The sequence below is a fragment of the Megascapheus bottae genome, chromosome 3 (assembly GCF_031878675.1).
Source record: "Megascapheus bottae isolate mThoBot1 chromosome 3, mThoBot2.hap1, whole genome shotgun sequence".
NCBI lineage: Eukaryota > Metazoa > Chordata > Mammalia > Rodentia > Geomyidae > Megascapheus > Megascapheus bottae.
In genome coordinates, this window is record NC_143511.1 from 48679250 (window position 1) to 48702517 (window position 23268).

Consider the following 23268-nt stretch of genomic DNA (forward strand, 5'->3'; position numbering starts at 1 on the left):
TTTGTCATTTTTGTCTAAAGGGCCCTATGCAAGATTCTTGTGTGAAGCTCAGCCTACTGTAATGCAGTTCCTGCTACTTGAAAAGTAAAATGAAAACCCAGGAGGAATCTAGAAATAGGCCACCTTCAAGTAAAGTTTTATTGATTGATAATGCCTCATGCCCACTTCTTGATCTGGAAGTAAGGTGTTAATCCTTGGTCCTCACTCACTTTTGAACTTAAGAGTGCTATCTCTTTCACTGGGGAGTCCTTTAGTGTAACATGATACTTAAGAAAAAGAAAATATCAGCATCTAAGTATCCTAAATGCCAGTAAAAATAGAGTTCATTTGTTATCAAACACTGGCATAAATTTCATTGGCTAAGAGATTTTAAAAATGATCTCACTGTGGGTTTCTTTTTACCATGGGACTATCTTCTTGGGTTGAACTTGCCTAATTGACTCATCCACCATGCATTAATAGATTACAAAGAGAAGCTACAATTGTAGACCACTGAACTCATTTAAGATGAGAGTTTGAGGTCCCTAAAGAAAGAGTCTCAGATTTCAGAGCTGGGTGAGTGCTGGCTCTTGGAGACCATCTCTTTCATTTGGTAGATAAGGACTGTGAGAGGAAGTGGTGTCCTAAAGGATGGTCACAGTGCCAGGCCAGGTCTTAATGACCTCTGACCCCAAATGACCTCTTCCTCTACTCCACAATACCCTCCTTCCTCAGTCCTCAAAACAGGCTTGAAGTTTATGTCCAATTATACCAGGCTCCCCTTTTGTTTTCGGATTAACTTTATTATTAGTATTACTACTATTATTGAGCTAGCATAGCAAACACAAATATATCACATCTTTATAATAAATCCAATTTTTGGTGGCTTAGATGACCTACATTTCTTTGAAAAGCTGCCAAGAAACATCTGCACATTGCCTTCTCTCCCTTTTCCAGAATTGTGTAACATCCACAGTAGCAGAGAGGGAAAATGAAGGGCAGGTTTGGGGTGTGGATAGAAGGAGCTGTGAGTGACATCTTCAGAGTGTGCATTTAAAAATAAAACATAGGCACTGAGAAGATACCAATGGATAGCACGTTCTTTTTTTTTTTTTTCCCAATCCTGGGGCTTGAACTCAGGGCCTAAGTGCTGTCCTTGGATTTTTTTCCCTCAAGGGTAGGGCTCTGCCACTTGAGCCACAGCACCACTTCTGGCTTTTCTATGTATATGGTACCAAGGACTGGAACCTGCCTCTTCATGCATGCTAGGCAAACACTCTACCACTAGGCCCCAGGTTCTTAAACACAGCTTATGAGGAACAACTTGTTCCTTAGCATCTGGATCCAAGAACAGAGTGCAGAGCTTCAGCATTGTTTCTGTAGGAGGATGCAGCCATCAAGCCTACTAAATGCCCCAGTGAGGCCTTGAGGTTTTATGTGCACTTCATTGCTTGGTGTCACTCTGGGTTCCTATAGCTGTGGATAATCTCATTCTGGCTCCTTCTGAAATGGATATCAAGGAGATATTGTGAAAGATAGATGAGGCCCTGTTTTACAGTAATAAATCTTATTGGGGATAACTTTAGCAAGAGGAGAAATAGGAGATGGAATTATTTTCAGATTCCAGCATTTGGTGTTTGAAGGCTAATAAGAATGTATCCAAGAAAACAGCCTCATCCCTATTCCTTATCAAGAAGTGGGCGTGAAGCACTGTTACCAAGGAGTGTAGGACTCCCTACTCTCTTACCCTCTTCGTCCTCTCTTAAAAACACTCTGTTTGGCAAAGCTGAAACATATGACTTTTCTAATTAGGTCACTCTGGGGTCTGAGGAGGGGTATGTGTGTCTCTACATGAGCCTGCACAAGGCTTCCAGAGAGAAATCCCAGTAGTACCATAACTACGAAAAGAATGTTCCAGTAGGGATCGGCAAAGGACCACTTTTCACCTGGTTTCCTATTCAATACGAAGTCAGACACAGGTGGTCATAAACATGAATGTCATTCCAGACATGGAATGTCATTCTTTTACTACACTGTTGTTACAGAATTAACTGGCTTAATCCTTGAAAATTATTTAGAACAGTGTTTGACACATGGCAAACACTCAAACATGTTAAATGTATTATTTTAAAAGTAAGTACTCAGGAGAACAATTTCTTCAAGGACATCTAGGAGACAGAAGTTTGAGTGGGTAAATTATAATGATATTTCTGGTAACAAAATTCTATAATTCAATTGTTTGATGTGAAAGCAGAAATTGCTTTCAATATCTGTCAAGCACTTGTTGACTGTAGTGATCCCAACATTTAATTTACTTTTCTCTTGTGAGTATGAATAAATAGAAGGCCCTTGTAGATAAAGCTAAAGGAAAAATTAGGGGAAACACTATTGCATTTCAGTAGGTGCTTTAAGTAGATTTTTCTATCAGAAACAAAGCTACTGAGCAGATGGTGAAACTCATATATTATAATACCTTGACTTTGTGCTTTGTGCTGAGTTAAAAACCACACCAAAAGTGTTCGTTCACACTATAGAACAGTGAAAGGCATGGAAGTGAATGGTTTGGCAATAGAAGGTACTTCCCAAGAAAATGGTCTATAGGGCTGGGAGTTTGGCCTAGTGGTAGAGTGCTTGCCTAGCATGCATGAATACCCGGGTTCGATTCCTCAGTACCACATACATAGAAAAAAGCCAGAAATGGTGCTGAGGCTCAAGTGGTAGAGCTCTAACCTTGAGAAAGTCCAAGGACAGTGCTCAGGCCCTGAGCTCAAGCCCAGGACTGGCAAAAAAAAAAAAAAAAAAAAAAAGAGGGGCCGGGAGTTTGGCCTAGTGGTTAAAGTGCTTGCCTAGCATGCATGAAGACCCGGGTTCGATTCCTTGGTACCACATACATAGAAAAAAGCCAGAAGTGGTGCTGAGGCTCAAGTGGTAGAGCTTTAGCCTTGAGAAAATCCAAGGACAGTGCTCAGGCCCTGAGCTTAAGCCCAGGACTGGCAAAAAAAAAAAAAAGAAAAAAGAAAATGGTCTATAGAGAGCCTTCTCTTATGTAAGCTTAAATCCATCACACTGAAGGACAGAGGAAATGCCTACAAACTCCCATTCATAAACATAGGCTTACTTGGGCTCAGTAAGTCCTTCTTATTTCCATTTCAGCCACATGTGCTAGCCAATTAGTGAGGTCACATACTAACAACCTTCCTATGTCAGCTGACTCCAGAAATAGATATTATGCTTGAAATTGGATTATGGAAAAGACTGACCCATAAAAATATGTACTACTGGGTTGTGGATCATTTTGGTCTCACAGAACAAAACATGTGAAATTAAACATCTCTTTTAGGTCCCTGAAACTGTAGTTCTTGGATTTGATAAAGTGTGCTATGAGTCGATGTTCAAACCTAAGTTGGAAATATAACAGGAGGGTCCTGAAGAAGAAAAAAAAACTAGACTAGATGATGGAAAATCAGAGAGTCTTGGAGAGCTCCAGTTACTCAACTCTAAGATTTGAGTCCTTACTGATGGTTAAAAACAAAGCTATGTTGAAGGCTCCCTCACCAGGGTGGCTCCACTTGGAGATGGAGCCTCTAAGAAAGTGGTTAAGGTTAAATGAAGGCATAAGGGCGGGGCCCTGATCACAAGGGATTAGTGTTCTCAAAGAGCCACCAGAAGTCTCAGGTATTCTCTCTCTTCCATCTCTGCCTCACTGTCCCCCCCCCCCCCATCATCTTTCTGTATCCTGTTCCACTAATGTGTACTGAGGAAAGGACAAATAAGAACACGATGAGAAGATGATATGAACTCTGGGCCTGGGTGTTGTCCCTGAGTTCTTCAGCTCAAGCTATTGCCCTATCCCTTGAGTTACAGTGCCATTTCTGGTTTTCTGGTGGTTAATTGGAAATAAGAGTCTCCCGGACTTTAGTGTCTGGGCTGGCTTTGAACTGAAATCCTCAGATTTCAGCTTCCTGAGTAGCTAGGATTATAGGCATGAGCCACTCTTGCCCAGCTAGATTTTGTCCATTGTGGGGCTTGAACTCTGGGCCTCTGTCCCTGAGCTCTTCAGCTCAAGGCTGTCACCTTACCCGCGAGCTACAGGACCACTTCTGGTTTTCTGGCTTTGAACCTTGATCCTTAGATCTCAGCCTCCTGAGTACCTAGGATTATAGGTGTGAACACCAGAGCTGGGCAAGAGGTCATTGTTTTCAGTTGATAATTTTGGGTTTTGAAATAAATCATTGTGTTTACTGAATAAAATTTGTGTGGAAATTGTACTTGTTTTAATTCAATCTTTGAGTCTTGGAACATTTTTTGTTCTCTTAATTTCTCAAGATCTTTAGATTCATATTTCCTTACCAATATCCCCCATTCTTGTGCTTTCTACTTATCTTCTATGTGCCTATCCCTTATCTTTTGCACACAAAATAAACCCAAAAGAAGTAAGTGGAGAGACATCTCTTTTTGGAAGTGAGAAACCTGACACATTTGTGTAGCCTTCTGTATGGACATCCCGAACTAGCAGAGCTAACATTAAAGGAGAAAACAGATTTCTTAAAAAGACCTATCTTTGCTGCCTGGTGGTAAACAGGAATACACTCCTCTTTATAATACCATCATGGTTTGTATTAAATACAGATGAAAACAATTCTAGAATAAGATTTTTAGCACATGAAGGTGGAAAGGGTAGAATGCCTGTCTAGCAAGCACAAGGTCCAGAGTTCAAACTGTAGCACCATCACCACCACCCTCAACAACAAAAACAAAAAGAAAGAGAAATTGCACACTAAACAGAAAATGAACCAGGCAACCTGAAAACTTAATCAGCTCCAGGGCTCTATTTGAAACCAAGATTTCAAAATACATTATTGTGAGTGATGAAGCTGTCTGGACTTACCTAAGTTTTCTAAGAAGCCAAGAAACCATTTTACAATAATGTCGAATGGCCTCTAGAGAAAAGTAGTGCAATGCAATTGTTTTCCTTTCCTCTGCATTTTGCCCATATAATTCTGCAGTGAAGACTATGGACAAGATGGATTTCTTTCCGTAGTGCTATTGCAAATTGGTTTTCTGGAGTTTACATCAGCTTTGTAAATCTTGTTGATGTAATTTACAAAGATTTGTTACCACAAAAGCTAACTGGAAAATTATGAACAATAATAAAAAAATCATTTTCATTGTCTTATTAGTTGGATCAGAATTACTCCTAGGAAGATGGATATTAATGCATTTTCAGGGTGTTAATGAGTTCTCTCCTTTATTAGTAGGCAGTGCATAAAGTATCTTAATGATAAACACACATTCCTCATACTGCTCAGAAAGTACAATGACAAATGATATCATTAACAGCAAGATTCTCAGTGAGTAGAGCATATAATTTGTTAATATTTGAAGTTAGGCAGAAATTCAAGTCTTATATGTGTGTATACTTCATTTTTAAATATGTTAAAAGGCCTCTGAGTGTCTCTTAAACACTTGGAGAATATTGTGCATGTAATCAGATACAGGAGGTGGGTTTAACTTTCCTTCTGCAGTAACCTGTTAGGATTAGCTGTCTAATTTTTTTTTTGTAGAAATACTTCATCTGCATGACCACCTGGATGTGGTGTTTTCCTGGTGAACAGGACCACCTGTGTGTGCTGCTCTCCTTTAAAAGCTCAGTCACCTGGCAGGTTGGGCTGCTCTCTATCAGCCTGAAGGTGGAGAGTAGCCGCTGCCTTGCTATTAAACGGACCCCTTGCTTGGTTCATTGAGGGCTGGTAACTCTATCACTGAGGGGGAAGGGTTCAGGGATCCCCAAATGGCTGGGATATTATATTACCTACATATAAATTGACAGAAAAAGATATCTCCCCTAGTAATGGGACATACATGTTAAGTTTTGCTGTGTTGGCATGGATGGATGTTCATCTGACATTCCTGTTTTTTTCACTTAGGGGCTGTAGCCTCCCCTTCCTAGCATTGCCCTATGACCAGGCAGTGTTAAAAGCTCTACAGGGAAAGATAACATTGGGGATAAATATTTGAGAGCTGAATTATTAAAAGGAAATAAAGAGGGCTTTAACAAGGTAAAGTGATATTGGATTGTAATTACAGGAAGCAAAAGCCTATATTTCACATATTCTTTGCTTCTTTTTACTTTATCCATCCATCCATCCATCCATCTGTTCAAGAAATGAGATGTTCTTGTTTACTCTTGTGCTTATTGTTCTTAATGTACTATGTGAACTTACCTTTTTCTCTTTTTTCCACTGATGGTTAATCTCATGTCGTTACTATATCTGAATTTTTTTACCTGATATACTGTATGTACACATATTTGTTTATTTGAAATAGGGAAGGGAAAGGGGAAACCAAGATGACTGAGATGGGGAGGGAGGAGGGAAAAGGGAACAAAAACATGAGAACGGGTATCAAGTTTCGAGAAGTAATGTACACATTACTTGACAAATGTAACTGTAACTCCTCTAGACATTATCCCAACAATAAAATACAAAAAAAAATCTCTTTGTCCACCAATGTATCTGGGGAACTATTAAAGACAGGGCAATTCTATCTTTTCTAAGTTCAGAGAGGTGAAATGTTCTAAAAGATACAATATCCAAAAAAAAAAAAAGAAAAGAAAACCAAAACAAAACAAAATAAAATTCATGAGGGATGAAAATGTAGGGCACAATATAAAATCAGGTCTTTTGATTTCAGAATTCTAGAGCTTTGTAAGCACTTCCCCTGCTCTCTGTTAACAGCATGTATCACAGCACTGAGGATAATGATGTCTCGAAGGAGGCAGCTTCACAGAGTCAGTGGCCAAGTGCCATCACCTGCCTGTTGTCTGACAAAATTAACCTCCCTTCCTCGTTCTGTTCCCTCCCTCCCTCCCTCTCTCCAGCCTTCCTCCCATCTCTCACTTCCTTTGTGTGCACGTGCATGTGTGCGTGTGTGTGACTACTGGGGCTTGAATTCAGGGCCTGGACACTGTCCCATAGCTTTTTTGCTCAAGGATATTCCACTTCCAGTTTTTGTTACTTGGAGATAAACATCACATTGACTTTTCTGCCTGGGCTGGCTTTGAACCACAATAATTATTCAGCTCTCAGCTTCCTGAGTAACTAGGAGTCCAGGTGTGAGTCACAGGTACCTAGCTACAAACATTTTTTTTGTTATATTTTTACCTGTCCTAGGGATTGAACTCGGAGCCTAAGCACTGTCCCTGGACTTTCTCAAGGCTAGAGATCTGCCACTTGAGCCACAGCACCACTTCCATCTTTTTCTATGTATGTGGTACCAAGGAATCGAACCTGGGTCTTTGTGCATGCTAGGCAAGCATTCTACCACTAGGCCAAACTCCCAGCCCTGTTGTTATTTTTAAATATTATTTTTATTATCTTTTAAGTACTTGTATAAAGAGGTTACTAGTCAACAAATTAGTTTATAAGTACAATGCATCTTGATCAATATCACCCTTTTTATCATTCTCCACCATCCCTCCTAACCCAATCCCTCACCTCAATTTTCTGACAAATATTTTTTTAAGATGAGGGAGAAGTATCAGATGTTCAATGGGTTTACTTCTTGCATCTTAATTTTTATTAGTTGTTAGTAAAGTTGAAATTCCTTCACAATGGAGGCAACAATATTAGAGCAAAAGAGCAGATCTCAGCCTGGCTAGGATTACAGGCATGAGTCACTGGGGTTGGCCTTTTCCTTCTCTTGTGGCACTGGGAATCATACCTGGGGCCTCATGCATGGGAGACAAACGCTTTGCCACTGAGCTAAACCATAGCCCCTAGCCTGGCAAAATGAAAGTGTAAGAACCTAGGTTCTGGTTAAGACAGAATTTCTCTTAACTGTCTGTCAATCCTGGCTAAATTCTCTACATGGAACACTTATGAAGGTTGGTAAATGGTGGCAGTCCTGATCCATTTCCATGTAATAGAGTGGACAACCTAAGCTGCTCCCAGCATAAGAGAAGGGAATTAGCCCTAAACCATGTAAAAGTTATATTGTCTCTTGGTTCCACGGAAGATATACAGGAAGCAAAACCTCTATACAGGGCTTGCTTCCTTTGTGAGAAGTGTGTGTGTGTGTGTGTGTGTATGTGTGTGATACTGAAATCTGAACTCAATGCCTCATGGTTTCTAGGTAGGCTCTTTACTACTCAGTCGTGTCTCCAGCCCCCCCTTTTTTTGCACTGGTTATTGTGAACTAGGGTTTGGCTTCCTGCTCAGATGCATGCCTGGCCTACTACTGGCCTATTTTAGGCTTCGAATTGTAGTGGAGATGACAAGCATGGTTTATCGCTTTACCATGTCTGCTTTTTCCATTAAGACTGGAGCTCCTGGGCTTTTTCTGCTATCCTTCAGCTCTTAGCTTCCTGCATCGCTAGGATGAAGGATGTGTCACCACACCCGGCTGGGGGTGGAACAGGAAGGAGTCCTTAGAACTTTTCTAACAGAATTGGCCTGGGACTGTGATCTCCTATTTCTCAGCCTCAGTAGTTTCAGTAGCTTCAGCAGCTAGGATTACAAAGATGAGCTACTACAAGACTAAGGCCTTGAGAGTATATTTTTAAAATGCTCTCCATTACCAAGGAAGAAAATCCTATACTGAAGAAACCTCAGAGAAGACGTGTCAATGGGAAATTAGTTCACTTGTAAACAGGCTTTTAAAAACAGCAGGTTAATTAATAAGATAGGATACACTCCCAGGAGAAGGCTAGCAGTTGAGGGTATGATGCAGGATGCTCAGAATCCCATGATAAAGTTGGGATGCTCACATTACTTGTCACAGTGCTTCATAAAAACACAACTCAGAAAGAAATGAAACAAAATAAGATAGCATCAAGCCATTTCTGTGCAGGCCCAAGCATATTTGTTTGTTCTGTGATTGACTCTATCACCCAGCTCTTCTAGCCAGGAACTGTTAGCATCAGCTACAGGGTTGACCTCCATTTCCTGCTTCTTTTCCATGACCTGTGTACTCCAAACCTTCTCATTTCTGGCTCAGGAACAGCTCTCTAATTCAGCCATGCCACTCACATCCCAAGCAAAACTTGGCTTGATGCCTTGTCACCTGAGATATGTATTGGCCATTTAAAAATGATTAAGTACAGATAATTACAGGTAACACTTATGAGTTGCTTACAATGTGCCAAGAATTGCTCTAAGAGCTACAGAACCTCACACCAAAGCTGGGAGGTGGAGTGGAAGCTGACATTTTATCTGTTTCATAGAGAAGAAAATGGAGAACAGAAAGATGAATTACTTTACCCAGGGTCACACAGCTGGTAAGGGCAGAGCTGGGATTTGAATTCAGGTCATCTATCTCCGACAGTATTAAAACAGAATGTACCTATTGTTTTAATCTAGTCTATTATTAGTGTGTGTGTGTGTGTGTGTGTGTGTGTGTGTGTGTGTGTGTCCGAGTACTAGTCCTGGGGCTTGAACTTGGGGGACCTAGGTGCTGTCCCTGAATTTGTGCTCAAGGTTAGTACTCTCCCACTTGAACCTCAGCTCCACTTTCAGCTTTTATGGTGGCTAATTTGGGATAAGAGGTCCATAGACTTTCTGGCTTGGGCTAGGGCTGTGGGTGTGAGCCACCAGTACCCGCTAGTTGTCCTGTTTTGAGGAGGTGATACAATGAACTGGTTTAGAATTCACAGCCATGAAGGTCTGTATGGAAAATGTGGTCATTCTAGTCCCTCACTGTTGAGATCCACTCTGGAAGTTATCTACCCCAGGCCAAAGCGTCCAGGTCACTTTCCACTTACCATGCACTGAAGACCCTTCCAAATTAGCACATGAAGAGTTACCTCATTTTTCTCCCCCCCTCCTCCTTTTTTTTTCTTTAACAACTATGGATAGTCTATTTTAGGGACAGACAATTTTTTCCTTTAAAGGGCTAGATGGTAAATATTTCAGGATTTGAGGTCCATATGGTTTCTGTCACATATGCTGCTGTTGCTTCTTTTTTTAAAAAGTTTAAAAACCATCTTGTCTCATGGATAGTTTAAAAACTGGCTACAGGGCAGACTCTGGCATATTGTGTCAATCTCTAAATCTCACTGGTTTCTGTTTCTACCTCCCATGGCTAATCCTCTTCCAGCTGCTACACTCTTTCTAGACAATTTTGTTTTTTGTGGGGGAGTTGTTTTTGTTTTGGAGATAGGAGTTCCCTAGGTAGGCCAGACTGGCCTTCAACTTGTGAGCTTACTGCCTTAGCCTCCTGAGCTCCGGGATTACAAACATGCACAACATACCCTCTTTTCTCTCCTTTTTTCCCTCCTTTCAGCTAAAGTCTATCTTAGAATTGTGCCTCTGTCACAGGTAGCTGGATAATATTATATTCCCCTTTCCTCACTTCAGTTTCCTCATCTGTAAAATGTGAACAATTTTTCACCATTGGAATACAGGGGAGATTAAATAAATTCATGCATGTAAAGCCCCCAAGCCATGAGCATGACCAGCTATGATTCGTGTGGCAAACTAGGGATTCTATGAAGTCATCAGACTGAGACCAAGATACACTTCTGCAGTGTGTTAAGTGCAGAGGCTCCATTTGAGCCTAAGGACAGGATGTGAGTTGTGTGTGTGTGTGTGTGTGTGTGTGTGTGTGATGTGTGTTACGCTGCTTCTGGGGTTTGGACTCAAGGTCTGGGCACTGTCCCTGAGGTTTTGTTTTGTTTTCCTCAAGGCTAGTTCTCTACCTCGCCACTCACAGCTCCACATCTAGCTTTTTAGGGATTAATTGGAGATAAGCAACTCATAGAGTTTCCTGTCTGGCTGACTTGGAATCTCAGTCCTCAGATCTCAGCCTCCTGAGTAGCTCGGATTCTAGGTCCATCTATGAACTTAGCTTTGGAGGGTGGGTGACAGACCCTGGATGTTCTTGACGATAGTACCAAAGCTATCTTCTTAGGAAACAAATCCGAAGCTATCCCTGCTCCCCTAAGTCCTTCAAAAATGCTGTTCCCACCGTGCTGGGATTTAGCTACACGGGCCATGTTCTTCACAATTTCACACTTCTCACAATGCTGGCCTAGTCTCCCAGGCCTCTCCATCCACTCCTCCACTGACCTCTTGACTCCACCATTACTATAATAAGCTTCTTTCAGTCTACTTTCTGGTCCTTTTCACATGTCAAGCACATGTGTGCATGTCCAGCCGCTCTGCTGCCCCTAAAGAAGTCAACTGCCCTGTTTTCTATGGGGCCTCACTGCCATCCTCCTCCTTCCCCATATCACTCTTTTTTTGTTCCTCAAAGAACTCAAGTTATATTTCTGCCTTTGAGGTGCAATTCACTTGGCTGGCTCCTTCTGGAAGTTCAGCCTCAGTTTTGTCAGCCTTCCTGCATCCAACTCTTCTTTCCTCAGCTGTCACCATGTTTTGTTGAATTTCTCATCCTACCACCAACTACAGTCATACTGGTTTGTATTACAGTCTTGGCTCTGCTAGAACATGCAGGCCTGGCCAGTACCCAGTCCATTGACACAAGTGAGCCATTAAAAACTTTCTGATTGGATGAGCAGTTAATGAATTTCAGGCCAATTTATCATTCCTGGTGTATCTTTCCCCTCAACTCCTAAACACAAATTTCTTTCTAATGTTTTATATCTCTGCACATGTTGCCATTGAGTTCTTTCTTCCCTGAGTAACAAACTCTTGCTCATCCATTAATACCCAACTTAAGTGTAACCTCTTCCATGGAGTTTTTAATGCCTTGTTGGTGGGCTTCCAAGCACTTTGCACAAACCACATGGGGTCATAGTTAATTACCAATCACAAAGTCCGCTTGTTGGCAGACTTAGGTAATGTACTGAATGCCTCTCAAATATCATACCATTACTTCATTTTACTTACAATGAATTCCTTCAGAGAAGGGACTCCTGATTATTGTTTACATGGAAAGTATGGACATGTGATATAAATGTTTAGCATCTAATTCTTTTTTTTTTTTTTTTGCCAGTCCTGGGCTTGAGCTCAGGGCCTGAGCACTGTCCTTGGACTTTCTCAAGGCTAGAGCTCTACCACTTGAGCCTCAGCACCATTTCCGGCTTTTTTCTATGTATGTGGTACCGAGGAATCGAACCCGGGTCTTCGTGCATGCCAGGCAAACACTTTAACCACTAGGCCAAACTCCCGGCCCTTTAGCATCTAATTCTATGCTGAGTCTTTATGCATGCTATTTTTTTTTAACCCCACCAAGGCAGGTACTGTGATGATCTGCTCTTTAGAGAGCAGGGAGCTAGAGCTCAATGAATTTGGTAAGTAGACTGCTCTTTGTAGACCTGGAGCTCAGCACTAGGCCTCTCTGCAGGCAGTGATATAGGGTAGACACTTCTTTGGAGGAATGCTGTGTTTAGGCAATCAGTGTATGAAGGTGGTGTACAAATTCACCCTACTTTCTGTATTGAGACCTGGGCTCTGCTCAGAGAGAGGTCAGTGGGACACTTGCTCTTCTGCAGCAAATTGGGGTTCTAGTGGCCAGATGGCACAACGTGGTGCCCACATGGCCCTCTGCACACCTGTGCCTAGGCCAGCCCCAAGGGCAGCCAGATATCCTTGAGGCCTGCCTCCCACTGCCCCATGCTGCTTGTCCATGTGGACAGAGGCTGCTGTGCCAGCTCACTCCAGAGCTAGCATCCAGGGACCCTGGGGCTCTGAGCAGGAAGGTGAGGCAGGGGAGACGAGGGCAGCGGGGCTGCTGTCTCTTCATCCTCCCCTTTCAAGGAAGAACTTTCCCTTGGATCTTTCTATAAAGGAACAGGGCAGCAGGCAACAATTACCATGATTTTCTCCTGAGAAATGTATATGCCATCTGATGCTGAGTTTTTCCTAGTACAGGAAAGTTCTAGAACAGGCTGGTGAGTAGTGTCTAACTTTTTACTGCATTAGATACTTCTGTGATGATGGGATAATCTGTGGATTCACATGACTGGGGAACCCACTAAATCTCTGGTCTATAAGCCAATCTCCAGACATAACAATCAGAAATCAGATTTGTGCGTGTGTGTGTGTGTGTGTGTGTGTGTGTGTGTGTGTGTGCTGATTCTGGAGCTTGAACTCAGGGTCTGAGCTCTGTTTCTGGGCTGCTTGTTGTTCAAGGCTAGTCATTCATGGCATCAATTCTGGCTTTTTCTATGTATTCTATTGCAGATAAAGAGTCTCACAGGCTCCCTGCCCAGACTATCTTTGATCCATGATCCGCAGATCACAGCCTCCTGAATAACTAGGATTACAACAGATTTTGTTTTTGCCAGTCTTGGGGCTTGAACTAAGGACCTGGTCATGGTCCTTGGGCTTTTTCAAGGCTAGTATTCTACCACTTGAGGTACAGCACCATATCTGCCTTTTTCTATGTATGTGATACTGAGGAATCGAACACAGGGCTTTATGGATGCTAGGCAAGCACTTGACCACTAGGCTGAGCTTTCAGCCCCCTTGTTTTTTTTAATTGTGATTAATAGAAGGTTACATGATATTCACCAGATAGAGGTGCATAACTTCACAAACATTGATACCCTTTCTCATGATATGGTCCCCATTTCCTTCCCACCCTCCCCCTTCCCTATCCAATTTCAAATAACCAATTAAACACATATAAAATATATCAGATAACAAGGTGAAATATTGTAACAATATGAGATAACCAAGGGATGGCAAAAGAGATGAGAAATAACATAGTACATTAAGGATAACAATCACTCATTATATGGCTTTTGTTTCTATATCCTGGAGGTCCTTTCATTTACTGTCATACTATCTGACCTTATGTCTCTAGATTTTGTTCTATTGTGAATCTCTGCTAGGAGAGCCCAAGGTTTCTACTGATTATGACAAATGAGGGAGACTATTGGGCCTATGTTCCTTTGAGTCTGGCTTACTTCACTTAATATTATCTTTTCTAAGTCTTTCCATTTCCTTACAAATGTCAGCCCCCTTGTTTTATGGAGCACTTTCCTTCTCTAAGTTTTAAGTTCCTACCAAAGGTAGCTGCCTTTGTTGGCACTCAGTAGTGTGTCAGAGAGGTCACACTAGCATGATATATGTCACTTCTAAAACCCAGAGGCTTTAGAAGCTCTGTGTTTGCTTCTTACTTTCCACACCAGAGTCTGGAGTTAGACAAGACTCCCTCTGATTCCTGTGGGATTTGTGCACATCTCTAAGTTTGAGAAGTCTTGACCTAGCCTTGGATATTTGAGTGTCTGGTGCAGAGGCAGTGAGTATGATGGAAGGTCCTGGCACTGTATGTAGATAATGCTCAGATGAACTCCCTGTCTTCCTTTCTGCCAGCTAGGTATATCCAATGAATCACCTCATCTTATTGAACTATTTATTCCTCAATGGAAGACCCTGGTGGTAACACACATACAATGCCTTGATCCAGTCTGTAGCACATAGCAGGTGTTTGCTAGGTATTAGATACTATAGCTACTAGGTGGCACAATTTGATTGGTTGTGCCACTGAACAGTGGGGTGGGGTCAGAGTCTGTTAACTTCAGCAAGGTCAGAGAAGGCTAATGGAGTCTTGCAGAGGTGTGATGGTTATACCTCTACTATTTAACTCTAACCCTAAGGATAGAGAAAAGATTAGGCAGCAGCTATTTTGATGTATTTTCATCCCTGAGATGAGATTTGGATCCACGAATCATCTAACCTACTCCTGGGAAACAACAGCTCAGAGAGTGTGTGTGTTCATTCATCCAATAAACCTAGAAGTTGGCACCTGTAGAAGCTACAGTGTGGTACTGGGTCTACCCAGCTGGGAACTGGAGCCCTTAAGACAGTTATCTGGTCCATACTGCTGTGTTTACACACCAGGAAGAACAGTAGTCTGGAACAATGGAAAGCCATACCTGGGCCTCTGCAGCTTCGATGCTGTGGGAGAGATTTCCATTTTGCACAGGTTCCGAAGCCTCACTGGATGGTGTCATTTCAACTTCAGTGCTGGTGCTGTTTGGAAGTTCGATTTTTTCTGTGATGTAATTTAAACACACAGAAAACAAACACAATCAATGGGAGTAAGAGACATATCACCACAAAGGACATTCTAAAATGTTGGGATCAAGGAGAAGAGAGAGAGAGGGAGGGAGGGAGGGAGGGAGGAAGGGAGGGAGGGAGGAGAGGGAGGGAGAGAGGGAGAGAGAGAGAGAAGAAGAAGAAGAAGAAGAAGAAGAAGGAGGAGGAGGAGGAGGAGGAGGAGGAGGAGGAGGAGGAGGGGAGGGAGGGAGGGAGGGAGGGAGGGAGGGAGAGAGAGAGAGAGAGAGAGAGAGAGAGAGAGAGAGAGAGAGAGAGAGAGAGAGAGAGAGAGAGAGAGAGAGAGAGGAGCCTTTCTTCTTTTCCCTCTATTATAAAATCTGGCTGGCTTTTTTTTATTTTTATTAAGTTCTGGCCTGATAATCATGGCTGATTGTCCCATCAGCTCTGACAGCATCTCTTTTTTATTTCCCCTAGCTGAACTACGCATTCAAGAACATAAATGCAGGTATTCAGAAGGCCAAACCATACTCAGCCTATTCATTGTCATGTATACTTTCCACTGCACCCTTCAACCATCCATTGTACTGTGTTCTGTGGAGGACATTGGCTAAGACTAAAGACCTAAGCTTTACTGCTATCATCAGGCTTTCTCTGTAGGTGAATCTCTTCCTCATTCTGTGTCTGGGGACTCTTCTCTGTTGATTTCTAAGGTCCATTGCTTTCAGCTTTAGCCCTCTCTGGCTTTGTGAGCAGAATGTATGTGTGTCTGCTCCTCTGGTGGCCCTGGGAAGGCAGATTCAGCATGTCTTACATCTGAGCCTCCTATTGCAGGAAAGGCAGTGAGGAGATATTCAAGGAATGGAGGGCAAAGACTAACTGCATTTGGGTGGAGTAAAGCAATGGGTCAAGAGCAGTCAAGTTTTCCTCTGTGATCTGAGAAGTGACTCGAGGGCTTTGGTTAAAAATTGGGACTCTGAGACTCGGGAAGCAGTCAGTTCTGTGTTTACACTTTTTCTCTGTAACTTGTGCTATGGGATTATGTAGCAAGTGCCTCAACCTCTGTGAGTTTCAGCGTCAACTGGGATGTTAACAGTGCTAGTATCATGCCTGTTTACCACCATGGCAGAATGATACTTTGAAATGACAAGTACATTGAAAGCCCTGAGCAGCCTCTGGGTCAGAACCAGCAAGACGTAAACTATTTGATTTCCCAGTATACTACTTGCCTTTCACCAGAAGGTTCTTTTCGAGGCTAAGAGGAACAATTCCTGGCATTTAGGTATCCCAGGAATTAGCCGGCATTCAGCGGGAGAGAACTAAAAATGTTATTGCAATCCACTTGGTGTAGGGTCACTGCTGGGGCTCGTGGAGCAGGCAGCTGTGTAGTGTGGTGACAGGACCACTGAGCATATCAGGAAACTTATAGATGCCAGGAGTTCAGGCTACCCATGGAGATTCAGAAGTTTTGTTCCTCTAACCACTTCAAAAGGGTTGAATGTGTCTATCACTTCATACATAATTGAAGAGGCTCATGGTAATTTTGGGTTTGATGTAGCCAGCTACTGGAAATCATAGGGAAATTGTTTACTTTTATGTATTCAGTTGGGGCATACAGAAGCACACATAGGTCTAAATATAGAAAGCCATAGAAACTCCATTTAACTTTACCTATTCATGTTTTAAGCGATGACGGAGGTATGTGTGTGCTGGTTGAATTACTGCTTAGGACATTGGGCTTATTAAAACTCTCTTTCAGGCTGTAGTGATACAACTCTGGGGTCAGTCTGCCATAACCACCTTGACCCAAGACAGGATACTATGTGCTTAAGGAAGTTAGATGGCCAAGGACAGAGGTGAGTATCTGTCAGGAATGTATCTTGCTAAAGTGTACTTTTACGTGGCAGTGTTTTTGCTATCAAATAAAACACAAAACTTAAGTTTTGAGCTTTCTCTTCAGAGAATATATATCAAGGAGTTCAGATATACAATCTTTGTAATTACCAAGTAATTTGAGGGCCTATGAACATTGAAATTTCTTGGATTATGTGTTCATACTGTCATAAATGATTTAATCCAGGCCTAAGCTCATCAATTACTGGGAGAAAGGTGAAGTTGAAACTCAAACATGAAGACTTCTACTCCACAAAAGAGAAACAAACACATGAGAAAAATGAAAAACAAAACCAAAACCAAGTCCCCAAAGAGCTCAATTAATGAATCCTCATATCCCCAAGGAAAACCAGGTGTCAGACATTAATGGTATAACTTCATGTTTTCATAAGACAATAGCAAAATATATGTGATTTACAATCCCAAACTTCAAGAAGTAATGGTGAGTGTTATTATGTTAAAATTTTTCCCCTGAGATAGAAGTTGGGATAAGAGGAGAGTCAGAAACTTCTGTGGAGTGTCATATATTTTGAGTGTAACACTGTTGGATTTTGTCTACAGATAATTTTAGTTACTTGGGAAATAGTTTCATTTATAGCATATACAGATTAGGTTAAATTTGGTTTGAATTTAGAATTAGGGGGCTATATTATAGTTACAGACAGGAGGAACATCATGCTTCAAGATAAAATAAGATGCCTGAATGTCACAATCTGGTGACACAGGAGATCTAGGAAAGTCAGCCAGGGCAGATGCTGCTGAGTTCATACACAAAGCAGCAGCAGCAGCAGCAGCAGCAACTTGAAAAGATTCTGGCACCCTCTCAGGGAGAGACTGAGTGGTGACTTTTTAGAGGCTGTATATAAAATCTGGCTATCAGGCAAGAATTATAGGAGGGAACTCACCATTGTCTAAACATGAAATGGCCTGCGGAATCCTCGAAAGGAAGAAACTGGTTTACTCTTGAGTGGCGATGCCAGGTTAGGGGTTCACCAGAGTCATTTTACTCCCACTGGGCATCCCCTAGATTTATTAGTGAGCATGCTGTGTCTCTTTCTGCTCTGCCCCACTCCCAGAAGAGGAGCTCATTTACTCCTGTTCGGGAAAGAAATGTGCTGGAGGGTTCTGTGTTGGCATGGAGTCGGGGTGCCTAGGCTGAGCCCTGCCCCTTTGCTCTCCTCTACCCCGGCAAGTGAAGCTGATGGCTGTCTGTCTGTACTCACCTACATGATTGGCGGCCCCATTCTGCCTCTCGTTCTCATCCACCTGGCATTTCTTCTTGGCAATCTTGTGAAGAATTGAAGCCTTTTCTCTGAATCTCCCTGAAGCAAAAGAAAGTGGTGGAAAAGAGAGTGAGGAGGGAGGGTCTTGTGGCAAAGGAGAAGCACCAGAAGGTAGGTATGTGGCTTCTCCAATTACATTGCACTACAGCAAGGACCATACCACTACTTGCCCTTGCCCCTGTGTGAAGGGCACTTTCTTACCTTTGTGGATTCTTTAATCTCCATTCTCTCTGAGAGAGCCTTAAGCTGCTGAACCATAGATAAAAAGTATGACTGGGCCCTCTTTCCTCCCCTCCCAGTTGCTCACAAACAAAAAATCCAAACAAATAATCCCCCTCCCCCGAACAGCAAGTATTGCAAATACTCTCCCTGCTGCTTGAGATCTGGATGAGGTCTCCAAACACCCAGAGCTACTCTGAGGATATAGCAGTAATTAAATACTCCGCCTAGATCAGTTTTTGACAATGAGCTAGGAAAGGAAAACCAAACCCAGGAGCTAGCTGTTTGATTTGACTTTGGTTTCCCAGCATTTATCATAATTAACGTTATAGGAACAGGCATCACAGCTTTCCAGATCAGCTGAGTCAGCTGCAATTAAAGCATTAAGGAGGCAACTGATTCCATTTGGGGATTTAGGGCAAAGAATGATCAACTAAGCACAGCAAGTAATGCTGGTGATGAGACACTTTGGGAAAGGTGCTGGGGGAAAAATACCATCCTCAGTGTAATCATTTTGAACAACTCTGCCACAGTGTGATGCTTCATTTCTTCTGGATCATCCGCATAATGAATGGGTAAACACATGCAGCAAGCAAGAAAATAAACATGCAAAAGCGGAGAGGGGAGGGAAAGATAGATAGCACGTTCCTTTTTCTTTTTTAATCCTTGACTTGTCTTCCTTGGGAATATTCAAAGTACCAAAGCTTCTCATTTTTTTTCTTTTTGACAGTCTTGGGCTTGAACTCAGGGCCTGAGCACTGTCCTTGGGCTTTCTCCAGGCTACAGCTCTACCACTTGAGCCTCAGCACCACTCCCAGCTTTTTCTATGTATGTGGTACTGAGGAATCGAACCTGGGTCTTTGTGCATGCTAGGCAAGCACTCTACCACTAGGCCAAACTCCCGGCCCAAAGCTTTTCATTTTAAACCCACTGACTATTGCCTAAAGTCAGATAGGATGAGCTCCTCAAAATACAATTTTCCCACTAGGAATTTTATTTTATTTTTTTACTGGTGTATCCTCTAGCTGCATACTCACAGAGAGTCTTATTCTACCAAAAGTGTGTCTCCTGGAGAATCTCTTTTCCTAGGCTAGGACACAACCAATGAGCATCCATTTTTCCTCCCTCCATTGTTGATGGAAATCACAAAATATGGTCAGATCAGTGTTTGGAACCCATCGACTCCAATGGGGAAGATAAAACAGCATAAGGTTCTTTCTGTTCAAAACTCTATTAACTGTAAATCTAACTAACTTCCAATATGAAGGTATCTCTGGGATAGAAGGAGCTTGGCATGGGCAACAGATTTGCAGCCCAAATCGTATTCTGAAAGACAGCAGGAACCCTACACAGAGGCAGAGGAGATCAGAAAATGGCTTAGGCTACAGAAGGAAATAAGAAGGAAGGAGGTGCTCTGGGGTCTATTTGTCCTTGATGAATATCGAAGGTCATTGTGAGAGTTATCGTCCTGGAAGGTAGTTTGAATACAGTCGTTTTTATTTAATCTTCAAGGCAAATTGTGGTAAGAAAAAAGGAAAAGCAAAGGCAGTCTGGGAACTAGGAAAATTGGAGGTAAGAGATCAATGAAAGAAAGGAAAAAGAGGGGAAAAAATGGATACAGGAAGGAGGTGTTAGGCAGGAACATGACAGCCTGAGGTGATGCCAAATGCTCATGGCTGCCAGATCTAGTCTTCTTTGAGGACCAGATGAAGCCACAAGAAGGGTAACTTCCTGTGGAATAAAGCTCCAGATGTCACCCTATCATCTGCTTTCCACCAGAGGGGACAAGGAGGTTCTAAAACTTCCCCTCACATGATGCTTTTACTATTAAATCATTTTATTGTGGAGTCAGTCTTTAATCCTTTTTTGGCCGCATGAAAGAGGATACTTACTTTTAACTACATATAAAATAGGAAAGGATTCTGAAGAGGAAATAAACATACTTGTGGAACTAAATCTGGAAATAAGAACCCAGTCCAAATAATGTTGTAGCCATGAAACAGGGCAAAGGGAATGTTTGTGAGAAACCAGCAGATTCCATCCTGTCTGTACTTACAAGAATCTTCAGAGTTTCTCTCTGTATGCCAGAGATATATCTGGGATAGCCACTCACTTTTCCAGGAGTTATTTCAGTATAATTTGGTTAGGCATGGGATTGGTTTTCCCTATGTGGATAAGGTAGGTAGATCTTAAAAAAAAAATATGCCATGAGGCACCAAGTGGAGGAGGGATTCTGATTTGGGATCTGACAGCCCATGGGCTGCAAGACAAAGCAGTGAGGCTGGTTAGGGAACTGTCTCCTCCACAGTCTTCAATTTCTTCAATTCATCCACGTCCCCTCACCACTCTGTCTCCACGGTCACACCCAGCAACCATTCTGCATTTTAAGGGCTAACAATGGCTGTTTTATATCCTAAAAGGATTTTCCTGAGATGATTAGTTTCTAGGAAGGCACCTTTGGAAGGCCAGCCTTCAGAATTCCGAGCACATGGTGGTAGGCAGAGCCAGAGAAAAGAAGTCATGTTCATTTTAGGTCAGCAGATATTTGAGAAATGCTGATTTTCAATGGAGCCTTCCTTTGGGGTAGGAAGGCATCCTTAGGATTTATTTTCTTCAAGTTACCATTTCAGGTTGGGTGGAGAGTATAGACCTGTGATTAAATGGAGGAGGTTTAGAATCAGGTAGATCTATGTCCTAGATTTTTCAATGGTTTTTCTAGATTTTTTTTTCCCCTCCTTCCCTCCCTTCCTTCTTTCCCTGCCCCCTTCTTTCTGGTTTCTACACAGTTCTTAGCTTTGGTTTCCTCATCTGTTAAATAGGGATTCCATGGCGTAAGTGAGAAAATGTATATATAATTCTTATCATAACATGTAGCTTGGGAAAAATTCCGTACATAGGAGGACAAAGAAAAACATGCCTACAGAAAAGTCAGGGGCACAGGTATTAGAGCCCTTGAGTTGCTTGGGATTATCACTATTTTCTCCTGTTTCAGTGAGTACAGGAATAGAGAATTAGCCACATAGAGACTGAGCAAAAAAAAATTTTTTTTTTTTTGCCAGTCCTGGGCTTGAGCTCTGGGCCTGTCCTTAGGGTTTTTCCTCAAGGCTAGAAACCTACCACTTGAGCCACAGCACCACTTCTTTTCTATGTATGTGGTACCAAGAAATCAAACACAGGTCTTCATGCATTCTAGGCAAGCACTCTATCACTAAGCCAAATTCCTGGCCCTGAGACTGAGCAATTTAAATATCTAGTACTTTGCTGGATTGGTGCTTAGATTTCAGGAAATACTCCAAAAAATCACCTCCAAATTTTAGATACAGATTCTGTGTTGTTTGGGCTAGCCTAGAAAGACAGATTTGGGGAACAATTGTGAAGCTTTGTGCCTGGTGATAAAGAGTGAAGATATTTTTCAGTACTTCTCAAGGTGAGTGAAAGAGTCATGTTGAATATGTTTTAATGCAACTTTAAAAAGCATAATCTGTGAGGTGTAAACCTTTAAGGTGTTGTAGTTTTCTATAGCTACAGATATTTGCATACTTAGAAATCTCAGAAATAGCAAACTATGCCCAAGTCGTGAGGCACCTACGTCAAAACCTGGCACATAGTTTTAATATAGTTTAGCTTGTTCTGAAATTTGCAAAAGAGTACCAATCACGTATCCTCAGAGGAATGAGTGTTAAGGGGGTGATAGGGAAGGGTGGATGGAAAAGATCAAAGCTAAAGTACTAATGTGAATAAGAATATGTTTCAAAGTAGCAATTAGAATATTTGATAAAAAATCTCTGAGATATAACCGTTTCCCACCCTCTCCACCCTGAAAAATAGCTTTTGGAGGGACTTCAGGCTCTGGGCCCTAGCTAGTATTAAGGCCCAGAGTGATGGCTGGGCTGCTCTGAGTTTCCTCAGAGTTTGCCCTTCTTTCTTCATCTCTCAGAGTCAGATCCTCCCAGAATCCTTAGGGACCCAGACTTCAGAACATACCTTGCCTTTTTCTGTGAAACAAATCCTGGCTCCCAAGTTCAAAGTGAAAGTCAAAGTCCTTATACTGACTTGCAAGGTATCCAATTAAGCTCACTGTGACAGCCATGACCTTGCTAACTCTGCTCAAACCAGCCAGGCATTCTCACAGTGCATTATCCCGCCATGGCACTAGCTGCTTCTCTACCTCGAATGTTTTTCCTCCAGAATCTGGGGCTCAGTGACTCACCTCCTTCTTGTCATCTCACTCAGGCTTCTTTAACCTTCATTAAATTTGTACAATCTCTGTCATTTCTGATGGCCAGATTATTTTCTCTAAACACAGTATGCCTACATACTACTCATAATTACTATTGATTACTTGTTTTTGTCTACTAATACATGAGCTCCACAAGGATAGGGATTTTCATGGATTTTGTTCATTTCCATATTCTCAGCACCCAGTAGGGCTCAAGAGATCCTGTGTTCTTGGGGTCTAGGCAAGAATTTGGAGTTCTAACTCCTGTTGGTCAATGACCCAAAGTAATTGCTTTCATGATATCCCAGGCCCGTGGCTCCAGTGAGGCTGAGGTCTGTCTATAAGACCTTAACAATTTCTAGAAGTCAAAAAAACCAATAGAGTTATAGTATTTTACTTTGTTATCTGATATATTGTACATATGTTTGTTTATTTGAACTAGGATAGGGAAGGGGAGAAAACAAGATGAGGGGCAGAGGTGGGGGGAGGGAAATGGGGACCGAAACATGAGAAAGGGTATCAATGTTTGTGAAGTAATGCACCTTCTATCTGGTGAATATAATGTAAGCCTTTTATTAATTGCAATAAAATATATGAAAAAACAATAGTTTTAGTTACTCAAACTATTGGGCAGAAGGCAGAGAGCATCCGTCTTCCCCTTTCTGCACATTTCCAGGGCCAATACAGTGGGTGCAGAAAGGAGATCGTG

At 42.0% G+C, this 23268-nt stretch overlaps 1 protein-coding gene across 5 annotated transcripts in view; it reads right to left on the reverse strand.

The window, feature by feature from the left end:
• The window catches only part of Slc24a2 (solute carrier family 24 member 2), a 233696-nt gene that overhangs the window by 20857 nt on the left and 189571 nt on the right, over window positions 1-23268 (reverse strand). For all 5 annotated transcript variants that reach the window (XM_090330047.1, XM_090330049.1, XM_090330050.1 and 2 more), the window contains 2 exons: window positions 18062-18160; window positions 14825-14943 (listed from right to left, as the gene is read on the reverse strand). In XM_090330047.1, coding sequence (XP_090186173.1) covers window positions 14825-14943; window positions 18062-18160 — 218 coding nt within the window. The remainder of the gene's footprint in view (window positions 1-14824; window positions 14944-18061; window positions 18161-23268) is intronic.